The sequence below is a fragment of the Cyrtonyx montezumae genome, unplaced genomic scaffold (genome assembly GCF_038088225.1).
Source record: "Cyrtonyx montezumae isolate F1298 unplaced genomic scaffold, pur_monq_1.0 scaffold_10, whole genome shotgun sequence".
Classification (NCBI taxonomy): Eukaryota; Metazoa; Chordata; class Aves; order Galliformes; family Odontophoridae; genus Cyrtonyx; species Cyrtonyx montezumae.
This window is the reverse complement of record NW_027071826.1, coordinates 45,816,635-45,835,500: the sequence shown is the minus strand read 5'-3', so window position 1 is coordinate 45,835,500 and position 18,866 is coordinate 45,816,635. Positions and strand designations below refer to the sequence as shown.

At 42.3% G+C, this 18,866-nt stretch overlaps 1 protein-coding gene across 1 annotated transcript; it reads right to left on the bottom strand.

The window, feature by feature from the left end:
* Window positions 1-11,026: 11,026 nt before the first annotated feature.
* Window positions 11,027-18,859, bottom strand: SAAL1 (serum amyloid A like 1). The gene is made up of 12 exons (XM_065755241.1): window positions 18,717-18,859; window positions 18,402-18,515; window positions 17,098-17,181; window positions 15,950-16,029; window positions 15,513-15,572; window positions 15,133-15,248; window positions 14,253-14,436; window positions 14,069-14,151; window positions 13,744-13,932; window positions 12,549-12,745; window positions 11,924-12,016; window positions 11,027-11,360 (listed from the first exon to the last, which is right to left on the bottom strand). Exons 1-12 carry the CDS (start codon window positions 18,828-18,830, stop codon window positions 11,268-11,270), a joined length of 1,407 nt encoding a protein of 468 aa, XP_065611313.1. The 5' UTR covers window positions 18,831-18,859; the 3' UTR covers window positions 11,027-11,267.
* Between the last annotated feature and the right edge of the window lie 7 nt (window positions 18,860-18,866).

Here is an 18,866-nt window from a genome sequence, read left to right as displayed (position 1 = left end):
ATCAAAAAGCTGAGCTCATCCTTGATAAAATTTCTAAAGAAAACACAAAATACAATTCTCATTTCTTCAGAACTGTCCAAAGACTACTGAGTTCAGACCACTTTAATTGTGAATGATTTTACTGCATCTTTCTCCAAGCGGCACCGCAACAGCCAAGGAAATCTAACCTAACACAGAAACAGTTAATTACATAAAAACGTAACCTGGATGCCCAGAATCTTGTAGAACTGATTAAACCCAGCTCACTGGTTGAGCAAGAAGCCCTCACTGACCACAGCTGCTGCCCTACAGTCTGAAAGGGCAGCGGCACACAGCATGAACTGACTCGATTACAGCCTGCCCTTGCTAGGTGCTCGCTGGAGCCTGCTCTGCCCCCCACGCAGAGCTTCCAGCTCCTGTGAATGCTCAGATCACTTAGGAGGAGAACTGTAAGTTTTACCCAAAAGCCAGCAATATAACCTACCATGTGAGAACGGTAGCTTTGGCAGTCCTGTCAGAGAAGAGCAATAAGGCACAGCAAAGCCACCAGCAGCGAAGTGTAGAGCGCAGCACAAAGATGACCAGCTTGTCAGGTGCTGCTCCTCTCACCTTAGGAGGTAAAGGACGACCCAGAAAACATCAGAACTGACACAGAGCTGCTGTGCAGGAGCACTGACACCAAGAGAGGCCACAGGCTCTCAGCAGGAAGCCAGAAGCCTCAAGAGACCCTGCAGCAGGAAGGGGTTGTGGAGGACAAAGAGAACTTGGGGCACAGGCACTGCAGGGGAACAGCCCTCTCCTCCTCTCACCAGAGAATGCAATACCATGATTTTTATTTGTTTTTTTTTTTTTTAAAGCCCACTAGAGATTTCTCCCATATAGTCTCTCATACAGACAAAGCCCTCCAGACAGATAATCAGCACCTGAGGATCAAGTGCAGGTCTGACCCTGCTCAGAAGTGGGTCAAGCTGATCATGGTTTTGCAAGGCAACGTTTTGCCAAGCAGGGCTGCCACGAGACCTGTCACGCTGGCACCGAGCAACCGGGAAGGCTCCAAGAGATGGCTTTCAATTACATTATCCCCTCGTAATTCCTCCTGTTAAATGAATCCTCCTTTCCTCAGCAGCCTCTGGCTCCAAGTGAGAAGGGGTGGCAGAGGGAAAAGTCCCATGCTTTCTTGGCCCTTCATGGGAGTAGCTTCAGGAACACGGTTGTAAAAAAAAATGCACAGGAAACATTTAGGATGACAAGAATTAAAAGAGGCAGTCACACCTCCAGAGCTTCCCCTACAAAGAGGGACACACAATAAAGAGAAAGGACTTTTTTTTTTGCTATCTGTGAAACAGAACAACATAAACCTTCAGCGTCACATCTCCTTTCCTCCAAAGAGAAGAGCTCTCCACGGGGCACAGGTAATATAAGCAGAGACTCAGCTAAGCTGTTACATCTTTGCGGATACAAAACAAAGAAAGAAAGAAAGAAACTAAAAACCCTCATTTTGTTCAACAAAACCACTCATCGGAACTGACGTGGCAAGAGCCAAGGAAAAGCAGGAGGGGAACGAGGTGCAGATATTAATCTTCTGCTGAAAGATGGGATTAACTGCCTGGATACTGCAGCACTGAAGGAGGGAATCAGTGAGCCCTGAAGCCTTCTCAATCCCATCAAGGTCATCAGTGTGAATTACCCCTTCTCCCTGACTAGCAGGAGAAAGTGCTCTAATCTCCAACCTGATAATTTCACAGCATCACTGCCGTGGTACAAACGTTGTCAGCCACTCCCTGGGCTTCACTGGCCCAGCCATCTCCCTTCCCAACCAGAGCATTTGCCAGAGGCAATGTGGCCACTTTACACTTTTTCTGAGAAAGGCATAATGTTTTAAATCCCTGAAGAAAACAGGTTTAATACAATTTAATACTAAGTCTGCCCTTATCATAATTACCTTCCCCAGAAAAAAATAAAAATAAAAACCTTCTGGAAATTCTAATCACAACCCTTTGTCTTTCTGTTATTACAAGTCACGTCCAAGAATCACAGAGCATTTAGACAAGCACTACAGAAGTCACAAGGAAGAGTGAAGATGAACATCATGCATTCCTCTGAAACTATTTAAAGGGTCCTAAATTTGCCAGAACTAATAATGAAGTGATGAAGTTCAGTCATTTCCTGAAGAAGTCCACAGGTCATGGAACAATACAGTGGTTTGGGTAGGAAGGGACATTTAAGACCAGCCTTTTCCAACCCCAATGCCATGGGCAGGGTTGGCCCCACCAGACCAGGCTGCCCAGGGCCTCATTCAGCCTGGCCTTGAAGGGGTACCCGACCTCCAGGGATGGGGCATCCACAGCCTCTCTGGGCAGCCTGTGCCAGGGCCTCACCGCCCTCTGAGTAAACAATGCATTCCTGACATCTCACTTAAATCTTCCCTCTCTTAATTTAAAGCCATTCCCCTTTGTCCTATCACTATCAGACTACTTAAAACGTTGGTCTCCCTCCTCTTACTTACAAGCTCCCTTCATGTACCAGAAGGAGACATGTTCTTCTCAGTTTAGGTCTTACAGATCTTCATATTCTGCTCGTGTTTTATGGATGCTGTCATGGACTGGTGCCTGAAAACTGCTGGTCCAAAAATCTGACTCATTTTCTTCTACTTGTTTTTCATCTTCACAAAGCATTGATCGTAACAACACCTAAGCAGCAGCATTTGTTTCCATTCATTTTCTGATGTGAGCCTCACTATCCCAATCTTCGACTTTTTAAGAGATAACTTATCATTATTTTCAGATTATTTACTCCATTGTCAGGAGTTAAACAGCTCCAAATGCAAAAACTTTTCAATTTTGTCTGAGCTGTACAAATCGAAAAGCCTCAGCTTTCAGCAGGGGAATTCTTCCATTTGCCCCCTCTTATGTGAACCACCGTTCCTCCAACAAACCCTCCCCAGGGCAATTTCACCCAACCTTTCACCAGCACCACGCACTGTGTTTGAAGTGGGTGCCAAGAAGCACCTGGAGACATCAGCTAACCCTCTTCCTTATGAATCCTTGTTGAATAATGAAACATTTGATTCATCCAGATACATTAAATTACACAATTACTGAAAACATTTACAAAAACCCTTTTCCAGTGAAGATGTAAGAGCCAATCAGGTGAATTACCTGCCTGGAGTGATGCAGCCAGCTGTAGTATCATCAGCTAGTTAGGATGCTCTTGGGGCAAGGGAGAAACCCTGTTGTGTCTGTTATCACCAGTGAATGTTATTCACTAATTTTTGTTAGTGATTAACAAAACTGTTGTCTGATTGGGAACCAAAATCCTGGAAGAGCTCTCTGTGCTGCTTCTGTTGTAGTTTGTTTTTTTTTAAATCTGCTCATTGTTGGCAAAGCAACCTCAAGTTAAACATGTGCTCTCCCAGAGATCTGTCACTCCGTGCAAGTCAGCAAAAATTCCCCCTTTTACTACAGCAGCTTTGGTGCAGCCACACCATCAGCCAGGTCCGGGGAAACCCAAGTGGGAAACTTAGCAAATTAACCTAAATACTGCCTGGAAATACAGTGCAACTCTGCACGTAGCTTAGAGAGGATGAGTATATACTGCATTTCCAGCAGCATGGCCTGAGTGAGCATTATAAATACCATTCTGCTTGGGCAGCACCAACCCTGCCCTGCTGGTGCCCACGGTGAATGGCCAGCTGGTCGGTAAGGCTCACCCACCCACACCCCTCCAACAGCACCATTTAGGACTGCTCACAGCAGGTGGGTGGGCAGTGCCCTGTACCTAAGCAAGGGGAGCAGGGCAAGCTCAGGGCATGGCCACTGGGTGCCACCAACAGATCTCCAGAGAGTCCTGTGGAGGTGATAAAGCAGGCCTGAGGCCAAGCTGGACCAGTGAGGGATGAGGCCAGCACAGCTTGCCTGCTGTGTGGCTCAGGCTCTACTAATACATTATCCAATTCTTTCACATCACAGGCAAACACCAAGTGAAATACTCAAATGCATAAATAAGGATGATGGTAAGAGAAGCAACTGAGCGTTTGTTAACCTCAGCCTGTTGGCCTAATTAATATAACAGCGGAATATTATGCATTCAAAGTGAGGTGGAAAAAGCTAACAAAGGAGGAAGCTTTGTACTTCCTAATGAAATGAATAAGCACAGCTCAGAAAGCAATTCAGCACACTTTGATCCATTCAGAAAAGAGAAAAGGAGCTCTTCAGACACTTCTGACAACATAGGCTTACCACGAGCATGCACCAGCATTCAGCCTCTACCAAAGTTTGTACTCATCTGGGAAGTTTGTCTGACATTAGATTTGTTGCAGCTGAAAGACGCGTTCAACACATTTCATACGTCTTAAATACAACATGGACGTGGAAAACCAGGAGCCTACTCTAAGCTCCAAATGAACAGATGATGTCGGTTCTGACTGCTGAAATAATTTTGCACTTTGCTTTCCTGCTAAAAATAATCAGACTATCTGAAACTGAGGATGGGTCTCAGTTTCTATTTCCAAGCCTATTTTTTATGGTCCTCCATTTGTGTTTCAAAGTGAAATGAGGCTGCAGGATTGTTCTCAGCACGGAGGCTTTAGCACCCTCCCCATCCTCTGAAACCCTCCTATTCACACAGCAGGACAAATGATGGAGGTACAGTTTTGTCCAAGCACTAACATTCACAAAGCACAAACAAAGTAAATTAATTCATAGACACCTTCTGCTGTAAGGATGAAAACCAGCAAGCATTGTAAAATCATCAATTTACAGTAGGGACTGTAAACACATGGGCAATTGCAGAATGTTCAGCCTTGGAGCTGTAAGGCAGATCATCATTTCCAAGATTAATAAAAGCTGTTCGTTGCACTGTGTTCTTGTGTCAGCTGTTTTTTTCCATCTGAGTTTCTTTTATCTGATTAGATTTTAGCTCCCATTACAGTTAAGACGATTTTGCAGTGGGTAAAAATTAATTAGTTTGCATCAAAGAAAGGTTTTGTGAAAACACAACACTAATGAGCTTCATCTCCCTGATTAGAAAGCTTTGCTTTTAGTAACTGTTGGGCAAAATTCTGTTTCAGAGTAATATGGCATTAAAAGAATATTCAAAGCTAAAAGCATTAGCTAAAGAGTAAGCAGGATAATGGATAAAATATTAGGGTGGTAAATTGTGAGCAGACACGTAACTATGAACACTGACAAGAGGATGCCAGTGTGAATCAGGACAAGTTTGTGGAGATTTAACAAAGATGTATTTGTACAAGCAGGGCTTGGTGCCATTCGCAGCAGTACGTCTAGTGACCTGATGAACAATGAAGCTCCCACCTGTTCACACGACCTTCAGGAAATAAATGCAAGAGAGACAGAGATGGACAAAGAGAGCACTAACTTTTAGAAGAAAAAGATGAGGGAAAAAGATCATTAATAGTTTTTAATTTCTGGCAAATTCCATGGAGAAAGTGTTTGCTTGTTTATAAATCTGTGTTTTTTTTTTTTTTTTTTTTTTCCATCAAGAACAACTGTGATTTATCAACTGTTTTCAGCTTGGTAACAGAACTACTCCAGAGCACAAAGGCCATCAGATTTGGCATTTCTTGCCTTCCGTTAAACTTTTTCACCTCACCCATTTCCTCTTACCTTATTATCACACACGAGTGTAAGTCTAGAATGAATTTCCTGACAGGCAGGTGCAAATCCCCTTGAGAACTCACACGATAAAGGCTGTCGTCAGAGACTTGCTGGCAAGTTGGACACAGCACACCATAACTAACATCTGTGTTGACACATGCTATGTCATTTGGCCTGAAAAAGACAAGCAGGTGGTGGAACTGCTTCTGTCTGTTTTGGTAAGGCTTCAGCTCCATCATCACTGCTGCTATTGAAAACCATCTTGACCTGCAACAGGCAGTACTGCCACCATGATGTCTTTCTCCTTTTGACAATTTCATGTAGAGATTTATATTCAAAAGACACAATTTCAAACACCCCTGTGGGCTCTTCCTCTGACCCCACAAGCATACTACACCTGTGCATGGTTCTCTGCAAAAGGTAAAAAAGAAAAAAATAGACTGCAGCCGTTATTTGTAACCTTTTCGTTATTTCTCAGTTGAGGCAAAAGGGACCAGAGCATGTTTGCAAGGAAAATGCTTTGTTTAATGTAATTAAGTTTACTTCTTTCAAGTCTGAGTAAACGTGGGGATCAGCAGAACGACTGGAAATCACGGCCATGGCTCCTTTCCCTGTAAGGGTAACCAACCACTTCACTCCATGCTGCACTCAGCAGGATCTCCAAAAAAGCTCTCTTAAGCCTCAGACCACGGAGCAAAAAACTCACCAAGTCCTCCACACTGAACACACTGCAGTGTTAGGTGCTCTTCCAAAGCAGGAGCCGACAGCTGGGGTTATTTTCAAGTGCAATTTTCAGTCTGTTGCTACTATCCTGTTACTACAAGAGAGCAACTGGTGTACACTTAGCTCTAGTGAAAGGAGAAATCTCCCCTTCACTTGGGCTTGGGATTTTCTCACAAGAGCAGCTCATACCACTCAGAGCCAATACGGTTTGGGGCCTCGAAGGCCTTGCTTGGACCTACACCATTTTATAGCTCACAGGCAATTAATCTGTGTTTCTTTTTCTTTTTGCCCTTCTTATCTACTCCACCAAAAGAACTCACGAAGCTCAAATCCTATCTTGCTCTTTCAAGTTTTCACCATTAATTTTTCCCTTTCCCTTTACTCCCAATGTTTCTAACCACTATTTCACCTCCTTCCATTCAGTCATTCATCCCAAAAGATGAAATAAAGGTATTTTGCACTTCTGCTTTTTTCTCCACTTAAACTGAAGCATTTTTTCTTCCTTTCTACTCTCTTAGCTCAAAAAAAATGAGATCTTTACAGATCAGTCCAGAACGAATACAGCTCTTACACTCAGCCTTCCCACCTGATTGATGAGAAAACTCTTTCATGTTGAATAAAAGAGTTTGCGCAATACACAGAACTTGTAATGGAAATGGAAAATAAAAGCTTTTGACATCACTGGCTAATTACAATTTGCTGCACTAAATACAATGCTGTGGCTATAGTGTAAGGTAGGATCAACGTGTACGTGTGTTTTCCTGTATGTTTCAATATCCTCCTATTGACAGAAGATATGAGGACTGGGCTACAGCTGGGGACAGGAAATGATTTTTATGATTTCATTAGGGTAACTGACAGAAGCGCTTCCTTTCTATGAAAGGTTAACAGATAGCTCGTTAAACTTACAGCTGCTTTAAACAGGGCTGTCACCAAAAACAACGCACAAGGTAAATAACGTTGATACAAGCTCACTGCAAAATTAAAATGGAGTTTGCATAACCTGAAGCACAGAATAAATAATGGCTGCCATTGCAACACGGGACAACGTCGAGGTGCCTCCGTTTTCCTAAGGTTTCTTTGGAAAATGGATAAAGGGGCAGAAACTGGGGGACTGCCAACAACGTGGGACATCAGCTGTGACAGGCGCAAACCTGATCACACATGAGATATTCCATCTGGACAAATCTAGAGTCCTACCAAGATCACTGATAATGCATTCCTCCTTCAACATTTCTCCCCCGTCAAACTTCTTACACCTGTTTTATTTCCTCCTCCCTTCTTCATCACTGTTTTCTAGAGTCACTGTTTCAGCAGAAAGAAGCCCAGCATGCTTTTTCTGCATTTGTTCTTTTTTTTTCCCCACAAGCATTCAGAAGCAAGCCTTTTCTCTTAGATAAGATGTTAGCTCCCTGCATTATAAAAACAAATTAAAAAATGGAGATGAGTCATTGAACTGGGAAAGCAAGAAGGAATAGGAACAGTATTTCCCATTGCAAAACCTCCAGCAATGGCCTTTGGAAATAACCTGGCTTATTTTACCAACCTTGCAATGTCAGGTTCACTCAGTACACGCCTTGTCAGCTCCGAGTGATGGGCACACTAACTGCATGGCTGATGCACAGGGCTGTGACTGGGGAGTGAATACACAGCTGCTCAAAGCCTTTTTTTTGCCTGCACATGAAGGACTTTGGAGAAATTGTATAACATTACAGCAGACTGCACTTCGCTCCAGGTGAGGTAGGTTTGTCCTTTACCAATGAGTTTAGCTGAGCACGTGAATTGCATCATCATCTGGAACAAAAAATAAGTAAACAGCAGACATTAAAAAGGAAAAATTAATACTGTTTTATTTTCTTTGGAAAACAAAGGATATGCTTTGGAACTGCCACGAAAGAACAGCAGCAACGATCACCTCGCGCCATCAAGGGAGCAGATTAAGCATTCTCTTATTGGTTTTTTTCCCCACATACCACATTTCTTTGGATTTGCTTTGCCCCACCAGCAACAAGCTGCCATGTGGGATAAAGATGGGAAAAAGATGCCAGATGGACACAAAACAGGAGTCAAACATAACACTATACTCCTATCTCTGAATGAAATTATGACGCCAACTTTACAAGTCTAATCTAAATTTAGCCCTTGCAGTACAATTTCTATCTCAATTTTCTAGGTGTTCTCATACTACAATTCTCATGCAGCTCAGCCTAAGCAGGACCAAGCTCCTGTTACTTTAGTTCAATGCTTCATAGACCTTCCTCTTGTTCGGGGCACTGCAGAAGGCACTGAGGGTGAATTAGGTCTTTGCTCTGCAACTTCTGACTTGATGGAGAGTGTCAAAGGATGGGTAGGATGGAGGGGAGAAAACAAACAAAAACCACCACCACCTTTATAGTTTGAACATGCATACTGTGGCTGTGAAGCACAAGTGCAGGTAGATCCCTGCTGGCAAGATGGTGTAACACACGGGCACCACGGCAGGCACAACAGACACCTGATGCCACAAAGCTTCTTCCGCATCTGTCTCAGTGTCAAAAACATTGCTCATTTCCCTCGCATACAATTTGGCATCAACTTCTCTCTGTTAAAGACAGCTCTGCCTCATCCATAGAGCACAGGCTGCAAAAGAACAGCTGTTTATTTGGTGAGGCAAATGACTCAAATCTTTGTTCCATTAGGTTTATAAAGGATACAATTTCCAACGTACTTGCATTTGTACTCTGCAGAAGCAAGGCCGATGAACATACGTCTACAGTTCCTTCCACCATGTAAGAGGAGAGGACAGGACCCAGCTGGTTTGCCATTCATGGAAACTGCCCAATTGTTTTACTGCTTGACAGGCATTAGGAATCATCCAACTTAAGCAGTCCTATCAGCAAAATGCTGCATCTCACCCGTTCCTTGCAATCAGTGAGACCACATTTAACCATCAGCCAACCAATACTGCACACTTGTTTGGTTCCTTCTAACTCCTGATATACACAATTAAGAACGAAGAAAAAAAAAACAACAGGTAATGTCTCAGGCCTTTTTTTTTTGTTTTTGGTGTGTTAAATGACCATCAGAAACCAGCAAATATCAGGAGATGCAAAACAGAAAGAACTCTCAACTGTGGCTGGCTATTGCGAAGATATATACAACTTATCTGGGGATGAACTTATTCCCAAAAGTCAGCAGGTGGGTGAGAGAGATATTTACTTCCAGACCATGAGAATGGCCAAGCAAAGACAGCAAAAGATGGTTCAAGTGAGCATCCAATGAAGAACAGCATATTTTACAAGACAGTGACTGTATGAAGAGGTCCAGCTTTGCTCCTTGTAAAGGACATGTTCAAGAGAGTAATGGAAACTTCCAGCAGCTCAGAAAATGAATTCAGTTGATACTTGGAATGAAGAAGAGCATACAGATTTCTTTTTTAAAAAAAGAAACTTTATTACAAAGCTGAAGGTTTAAGAAAATATCCCAAAACTGTCAAAGTAGTACGAAAAATGTTGTCATCCTATTCACAGTTCCCAGTTTTCTCCAATAAACACAGCATACAAAAATTGATAGAAACCACTGCAATTCTTTTTGGTAACACAAATCAGACTTTCTAATTCCAAATCCCACTCCAACAACTCAGAAGTTGCTGGCAGCCCAAGGAAAAGATCAAAATGTCCTTTCTTTTTTTTGAAAACTTGAAGTTTGGAAGAAATGGTTATGTATGTATACAGATGCTGTACTTGTCCCATGTATGTCTAACCTGGGGTAAACGTAGCCCAGCAAAATACTTCAAAGCCAATAAAGGCCTGGAGAGTTGGCTAATGTGTGTACAACAGTATTGTTATTCTCCGTGCTCTGGTTTCCGCTTCCCTTTACATCCCAAATCTGATGAAGACCAATTGTTTTCCTCTCCAATTCACAGAAACACCTGAAGCTGATGTGCTGCTCATGCAGACACAGAAAAGAATGTTAGCTGCACCGCATGCAGGAATGTGAAAACGTAATGCAGTTAAAATGGAAAGTAATTAAAAGCATGATTCTTAAAAGACTGTACACTGAATTCACTGACTGCAAGTGATCTAACACCTTACCTCCCCTGAAAAGCCAGGCTAGCAAGGGATTTCTGACGTCCTTCACAGAGGACTCAAAAAACACACAAACAAGGCAAGAAGTGTGATAGGTGTCGCCTCCCTAAAATGAAGTACAGATCGCTTTAAAAAAGCAAGAAGCTGGCAAGTATGCCAAGGATTAAACCAAACCCATCCTACAACATTAACTCTGGGTAACTGGCTGCCGTGGCTGGAAGCTGCAGCACACACCATTGGAAAGCACATTCTCAATCTTTGAAAGGCATGGGGCCTGATGTCATGACTCTGTGCTGCAGCGCAAAAGAGGCTTCAATGTAGGACACGTACAGATTCTGAAGGTGCAGGATGAAACATTTGTTACAACACCTGTTCCAGGTATTGTTGTAAGAAAAAAAAACTCTTCTCTGTGTAATTTAACTCTTGTTACTATCAGGTGCATGAAGGAACTTAGCCAAAGGACATCTGAGATTTCCCATTAATTCATTTCTCTGCTGCCAGCAGCAACTTGGAAAATGCCAGCATCACGCTAGAAACAACTCGGTGCATTTAATTAATTCTGCTGCTTCAACGTAAGTTGAAAAGCACAGGACCAAGAGTTATTCAAACAACACCATGCTGCACAGGAGCAACAAGAAGTGAGCAGTCTTTCATCACCAGAGCAAACAGGATGGAAGATGCAGAACCGAACTTCAAATGATTTCCTTCACCATGCAGACCAGATAATACCTAATTTAATCGGGGCTACATTTCTTGAAAGCCTCCTGCTGGTAAGGAAGTTGCCCCATTCTTCCACACGTACTGAAAAACTGATTTCTGAAACACTGTAACCAACAGTCCAAAATCTTCATTCGAAAAAAGGAAAAGTATTTCATGTACACTCTTAGGTGGGGACCTTCAGGCTTGGGAAACGTTTTTCTAGATTTTCAGCAAGTGTCGGGTCAGCTTCACGCAGAACTTCTAGGAAACTCTCCACCTGGAAATACAATTGCAAGCACAAATGCACACAGAACAACAATCAACCAGAAGCCCGCTTGCATGGACTGCAACTCTCATATTAGGTTTAGGAGTCTTTCTGCTCCTGTATCTTCCTATCAGCAGCAGCTACTATAAAGAACAACAAACAAACGTTCCACAGTAAATGCCTTCCCTCCTCAACTCCACAGCTTCAGTTGGTCTAAGATTTGAAATGTTACTGCTGTGTCCATGCTGTTATTTTATTGTTTGAACGTAGACAAAGGAACCTTTCCTACATGAAAAAAATATTATAATGATTCCATAAGAACATACAGGACAAATTCCCAGCTGGCAGACCTTTGCAGAGCTTCACTCCGTTCAGCACAGTTTGACCCTTGTATCAGCTGATTTTATAGGCAAAGCTGTGACTGAAGTAAGCCCTAAGAGAGGGTGAGACTGCCAAAAGCACTCACTGCCTGTGCCAGAGCAATTCTGTCCTACTGCTGTTCTATTCCTGATTCTAAAAGGCCTTACAGGAGCAGCACTTTTTAAGCTATCTTATGCACTTTGCCACATACTCACTGATGTGAAATACAGGGGCAAGAGGTTCTGGAACGCACAGGAACACATCTGTTCATTTAAATGTCCCTGGTTTAGTCCTTCTAATGTGTTTTCCTAGAAAATTAAAGGAGAAATGTAACTAGTATATCGTGAGCAGTTGTCAAATTAAAACTCACAGCTGTGCACACAGTGGCTTAAGGATATACTTCATTCTCAAAACAAAGGAAACAACCACAAGCAAGCAGAACTTAAAGAGTTCTAAGAGAGTATCAAACGTTGATACAATAAGGTATGGAAGCCCACACCTTACAAGACCCACCCTTCTTCTGAATGCTCCCACAATAAAGAAGTCCCACTGAGATGATGTATTTACGTAAGAGCTGTTATTCTTACATTTTCCAAAATAAACTAGCTTCTTCTAAAGAAACTGGCAACATGTATCTGGAGAGCTTAATATACAAAATCTTGACCCTGAAGGCACATGCCTCAGAATACAGGTGTCCCTGCTATCCCACACACTGTTACAGACTTTCTGATCAGCTCCCTAATGAACTTCCAGCATGCCATCTCACTTGCTCAGAAAAACGTCCCATTCACAATAACATCTTTCCTTCTTACCTATCCTGCAAACTTCATTGATTCTTACCTTGGTCAGCTCTTGAAACATATTGGAAAGTAATTCACAACAAATATCCTTCAAAATTTTCAAATGAAAGTCTTCCTCCTTTAGTTCAGCCTTTCCAGTTTCCTCTTGTTCAGATTCCTTTGAGTTATCATCAGATCTCTTCCCACAGCCCTCCATGTATTGTAAGATACGAATCAAGCTCCCAATCAGAGGCATATCTAATAGAAAGGAACAAAGAAGGGAAAGTGTAACGCTGACTGTTTTCCTAATCCTTTCAAGGAATTCCAATTTTGAGGCAGATGGGAAGATTTTATAGAAAGCCTACAGGAACATGTACTCTGACAGCGTTATGTTTTTTAATCAGCAGTTGTTTAAAAAAACAAGTGGAACAACTTAAAATCCAAATCATTCTTGACTGGATCTATTCAAATTCCACAGCAGTGGTAAGGAATAGAAGAAAGCAACTCTCTCTGGTAACTTAAAGCAAGCAGAATTATTTCTAGAATCCTGTGATGACATTAGAAACCCACTTCTGACTTCCTAAGAGAAGAGACTCTTTGTGTAGATCTGTCTGCAGAAGTGGCAGGGATGGTGAGGATTGGAGCCCTTTGTAACATTCCCTCATCTATTTATCTCTCTGTTTTATGAAACTAGAGGCTAACCTAATGGCAGCCACACCTCACTTAGCACCTTTAGAAGGGAAAAAAAAGAATCCTGTATGTTAAATTTGCATCCTGATAATCCCATGTGATAAACGAAACTGGCAAAACCTCTTTCTGCCATAGGTGGCGCTGACTCACATTCCCCATGAAGCCCTTCAATTCTAAAGACTTATCAATGGATTGAAAAGTAACAGGTGATAAAATGGATCTAAGCACTGAACCTCCCTTTGAGAAAAATGACTAGCAACACCTCTTATTTTAGGCACAGACAAATTCTGTGATTTTCATGCACTTGGACAATGGAGAAAACTGAAGAGAATCTACAGATTCTCATACCACAACTGCTCAGAGCCACCCAGTACCTGAGTGTTGAGCTACTTGTGATTCTTAGACTTGCAACTTAGGAGCTCTGTATTCAAACACGCATATGAATTTTGTGTTCTGAACTGACATCTACTAAACAGTAATAAATTAATTCTTTCACTCCATTGTGTTAATTGTAACAGTATTAAAACGACAAAAAGAACAAAACAAAACAAAAAAGCATGACTTGCTTTTCCTCATCTTGATGTATTCTTGTTCTGTCTGTGAAGCAAATATGGCAGACAGCACGGACAAAATAGAGGCCAATACCGTCTTCTGCTCCTGCACAATGACTGGTGGATCATCCGGCTGACAGAGCTCGTGGCAAATGAGGTCATAAAGTAAGGTCCAAGTTTCTTTTCCTCCATCAGGAGCCTGCACTTGAAAAAGAAACAAAGAGAACCCATCAGACTGAATCTAGGTACGCAAAATATTTTTCTTCTCACTAAACATCTGATGAGCTGGAAGTTTCTTGCAACTTTAGTCCCATCACATGCAGCAATTCAAGTGTCTTACCAATAGCCTGTATGCCCTCATCCACTGTTGTTAGGAGCTGCAAGATATGCATATAAACATCAAGTCCTTCTGGACTATCTGAGCTACATAGAACAAAAGAAGAAACAAAGGCAAGTTAGAGATATGATTATCAAGGTTACAAGGAGCTCCCCCGGCCACAAAACCAAACAGGAATCTCACATACCGGACTTGTTTGGCTGCTTCAAGTATACAAGGCACAATTTTAAAATCTGGAAGCTCTTCAGGAGAGTCATCTGTAGATGGTCCCACAGACTGACAAGTGCCACTTTTAATCCAGTTTAACATCAGCTCTTCATCTAGATCAAAGAGCTTGTCTACCACTTCACCCACTTTTACCAGCAATTCAACTGCACAAAAAAGAAGAAACCAAATTCAAGAAAATAAAGAGCAAAAATTAGTGCACATACAAATCTATCCAAATCAAATAAGTGCTGAAATACATCAGTTTCATTCATTATCTCCTAAGGGCTGCTAAGCTCATCTTCTTTTTGTGGTATAAATGAGGTGAAAAGCTTGATAAATAGGGTCTGTTGAAAAGCTCACTGACACACTGTAAGTGGCACGACAGGGTATAAAGTAGGGTCTTTTTTCAGTAGAGACTTCAGGCTCCTGAGAAGCGCAAACCTCTGCTTCTGAAATAAAACGTGGCAAAACCTGTCCCTAAATATGCATTTTTTGGCTAAGCTTACACATGCTAACCTCCATTTTACTCAGAGGTCTGTGATTTCAGTGGGAATGAGCATGACTTCTGAGCCATCAAAAGCAAAAAAAACCCAAACACAGTGTTGGTATTTTTCAAATTCTAAAAGCTAAATCATCTGGAGTCCTGTAGATGAACTTTTCTTGCTGGGTTTACACGTGTATATTTAAAAATCCTGCAAAAGTGGGGCAAATTTATTTTGGTGTCTTTTGAATTCAGGAGGCTTACTTAAAAATAAAGAAATCTCGTACTCCTAAATGAAAATATCTGTCTTTGTAATTGCATACTGCATTTCTTACTTCTTCTGCAAAGCATTAATTCCCAGCACACTTTGGCAACTCACCGTTTGTAGAGCTTGACATGATAAAGCACACGCAGTCATACACTGAAGGGCTGTCTCGGATCCTCTCAACCCAAATGTTGGCCACCTCGGGTTGGGAGAGGCAAGTCAGCAACAACCTAGGCAGAAATTGCCAGGGTTACAGATCAGAAGCCAGAGCATTGATCTTAGCTATCCAAGCATAAATCCAAAACAGAGAGATAGAAGTGACAGGAAACAGGAATCTAGCCCACAGAAAATTGATTCCAGAATGAAGTGGAAATGACAAAAGGATAGGATGGGAAGACATTGAAATAATGAGCCCACTTGCCTATTTTTTCCCCAGGACCTCAGAACAGAGCAGAACATACACTAATGATATGTGAATTCCTGAGATGACCTACCTGCTTGTTTCCAGGAGAGTCGGAGAGTCTGAATCACACAAACGTTGCAGTAACACTTGGCTTTAAGTAGAAAATCCAAGATAAAAGAGTTATGAAAAAACTTTTAAATATAAAATCAAAAGTGAATTTCACAGCTGCAGCAGTGTCCTATGATTAGACCCAGCTCTTCCAGACTGTACACGCATCACCAGTGTTTCAAGATTGCCAGACTCAGATTGAAAACTCAAGAGTTTGACAAGTGGCGATGAACCGTACCGGCGAGCGATGGGCACTCATTTTATATTCACTGAACACTTTTCCAAGCAGTTAGGGTTTGTCAAAAATGTGCCAATGAAGGCAATGCAAGGAAATTTAGTTCCTTTTATAATATACATTTTGTAATTGTCAGAGTCCATAAAAACAGTACTTATGCATGTATAAAGTATATACACACCTACCCGAGATTCTCATCTTTACTAATGGACATGCATATGTCTTGGAAACAGGCCATATTTCCCAATATTCCCACACAGATTTCCTGAAAAGTCAATGCACAGTATAATGAAATATCTGCAATACAGTTCACAATTTTATTTCCACAGCCATAAGATAAATGTAAGAAAGTTTCAAAGCTGCTTTCCAGTTTGATTTCCAAGTTCTTATGACTTAGTAACGTCTAGATAAGTGCAGACTTTCTAAGAGATGTTGTTAGACTGAAGTACACAGCAAGTACTGTTCAGATATTTAGCACAGTTCAAGCATTTCATAAAAGCAAATACACCCCGAAATAAAAGCTCACTAGCACGGTACACAGATGCTGTTTTGAAGTTAGTCTGGCATTGCTATTATTAAAGCAATAAGGAGTCCTAGGGACAAAAATATCCTACCTCCCCCTTTTAAAGAGGGGGATTATCTTAATATAAGCTTCTAGCAAAAATTACTTTCCAATTGCAAAGATCTCCAAAGAAACAGAAGCAGAGCATCCCATTAGGATATTCAAGTCTAGATGCTCTCTACCAGGATGCACACTCCTATAAAGGAGACTGCAAGTGCTCTGAAACACCTGTGGGTGCCTGGGACTAACACAGAGCATCCTGAGAATCACTCATCTTCAGCAATGTGGAAATCAGCCCTGACTACACAGTTACCTTCTTTATTAATGTTCTCCTCTCTCTCCTATCCTGAACTTCTAAATGCTAGTGCACTATGCAATGCAAGCTGCAAGGCAATGACATTAGAACACGGGTAGAAAAAGAAAAATGCATTAAGTACTGGTGATCAACAGTTCCTAACTAATATTATTTTTGTAGGTTTGATAAAACAAAATTCTTGTCCATTTCTGTTCAGTAATCACAAAGTAAATTATCAGGAAGAAAAAGACTGTCCTTGCTGATTTTTTTTAACAAGCCATACAACTAAGTTTGATGCCATTAATCTGTCAATGTCAATTAACCTGATAATGACATGTATCAGCTTCATCATCACCAAAATAGTTACTAATTGGACCACATTAAAAACAATGTGCTAAAAAGCATTCTAAATTTGCATTTTGGGTTTTCTCCTTGTTACTATTAGTGTGGGACAGTTTTTGACAGCCCATACTTACAGTCAGACGAGGACACTTGGATTTGGCAAAAATTCCCATGAATATATCAGGGGCATTGAACTCCTGAAGAAACAAAGCAACATCCTGCAGAGAGAACGAATGACAAAGCAAATTAACCTACTGACTTTATAATTTCAGAACACAAATCAAACCTTTTTTCACAGATCAAAGTCTGAATCAAAGACTCACTACAAGAAACGATGTATTTACCAACAATTAATACCAACACCATGCCTGCATTTCAATGAGAAAAAGCAAGCCTCTGCAGTGATTCAAGATGCCAGTGGAATGCTCTGTAACAAACCAAGCAGCCACATATAGTTTTTCTTGTTCTTAACAAAGGGTCAGGCATGCTAAACCAGAATTCAACAAATATTGTTTTCAAGTGGTGGTATTTTACATATATATATATATATATATATATATATATATATATATATATATACATACAAAAGGAATGAGATCACCAGCAACACCTGAACAGAGCATACAAAGGAGGAAATCTCATTTAATAAAATCAGAGAATCATTAAGGTCAGAAAAGAACACTAAGAACACCAAGCCCAACCCCAATTCATCCCCCACCGTGCCTACTACCCATGTCCCTCAGTACTGCACCTCTATGGTTCCTGAACAGCTCCAGGGCTTTCTCAAATTTCCACAGTTGTACCAAAAAGTTGTGTTACATTGCTACTGTAAGTCTTCAGTTAAGTTTAAAAGACTGTTTATTCATTGTAAATATATGTGATTAGTGAGATGCATTATCACGAGGAGATGAAAACATACCATTTTAGAGACAGCATCAATATTACTTCTATAAACAAACTGCTACAGATACAGACACTGCCACTGTCCTCCTACTCCAGGCTTCAGATCCACACCTGCAGGTGTGAGTAAGTCCCACTGCTGCCAGCTGAGCTGATGCATGACCTGAGGGACACCTGGTGGGCAGCTCTGGCAGAACACTTGTTTCTTTTACACTCCCCTTTACACAGTTAAGCCTTATATCCTCGAATAGAAACACACAGCCCAGAAGCCGGGATTGACAGAAGGCTTTTTCATACTGGTGCTGAGCTTAGAGGCACACAAAGCATTCATTCCATCTGAAGAGAGCAATGAGACTCCTCGATGCCAAGCACCTCTGCTCTGCTCAGAGACTCCAAGGACGCTGCCAACCCGACCGCAGAGGCAATACCACCTGAAACTCCTTCACCCCGCGCCTCTCCTCAACTCTTTCCCACAAGATTTTAGACTGATAAAATTCGGTAACATGGCAGAGGTCTGACCGCAGTGCCTGGCCCCTACCTCATCCATGGACATGTCCCACACCTTGCAGATGTCATTCTCCATCTCTTCATCCAGCTCCGTCTGGATCTCCTCGGAGTTGACGCTGGGCTCGGACTTCTCGGGGCTGATGACCTGAGGGGTGGGGCACACTACGTGAGCTACGACGAAGACCCGCCTGGAAGCCCTAAGGGCGGCCCATCCATCAGCCCCAGCGGGAAGAAGGCTCCCGGTCAGGGCAGCGGCCTTCTGCCGGGGCCCGGTCTCGGCCCGCAGGCGCTGCCCGCTCCGGGCCCGCCGGCCTCAGCCCTCACACCGCCCCGCCCCGGGCCGCACCTCGATGAGGCGGGTGAGGATGCTGAAGAGCCAGTGCTTGCTGTACACCGTGCTGCCCACCGCATCGCCTTCCTCCTCCGCCTCGCTGGAAGGCGGCGAGGGGTTGCGGTCCATGGCGCCGGACCCCACCGCCTCACCGGCACCAACGAG

What these genes read in the sequence shown, in the direction of transcription:
- SAAL1 (XM_065755241.1), bottom strand. Translation starts at nt 18,830, where the DNA reads ATGGACCGCAACCCCTCGCCGCCTTCCAGCGAGGCGGAGGAGGAAGGC. An exon ending in TGAGGGCATACAGGCTATTG is followed by an intron (nt 13,933 to 14,068) that starts GTAAGACACTTG and finishes TTCTTTTTCAAG; the next exon opens with TGCAGGCTCCTGATGGAGGA. An exon ending in ATACATCAAGATGAGGAAAA is followed by an intron (nt 12,746 to 13,743) that starts GCAAGTCATGCT and finishes CCTTTCTATTAG; the next exon opens with ATATGCCTCTGATTGGGAGC.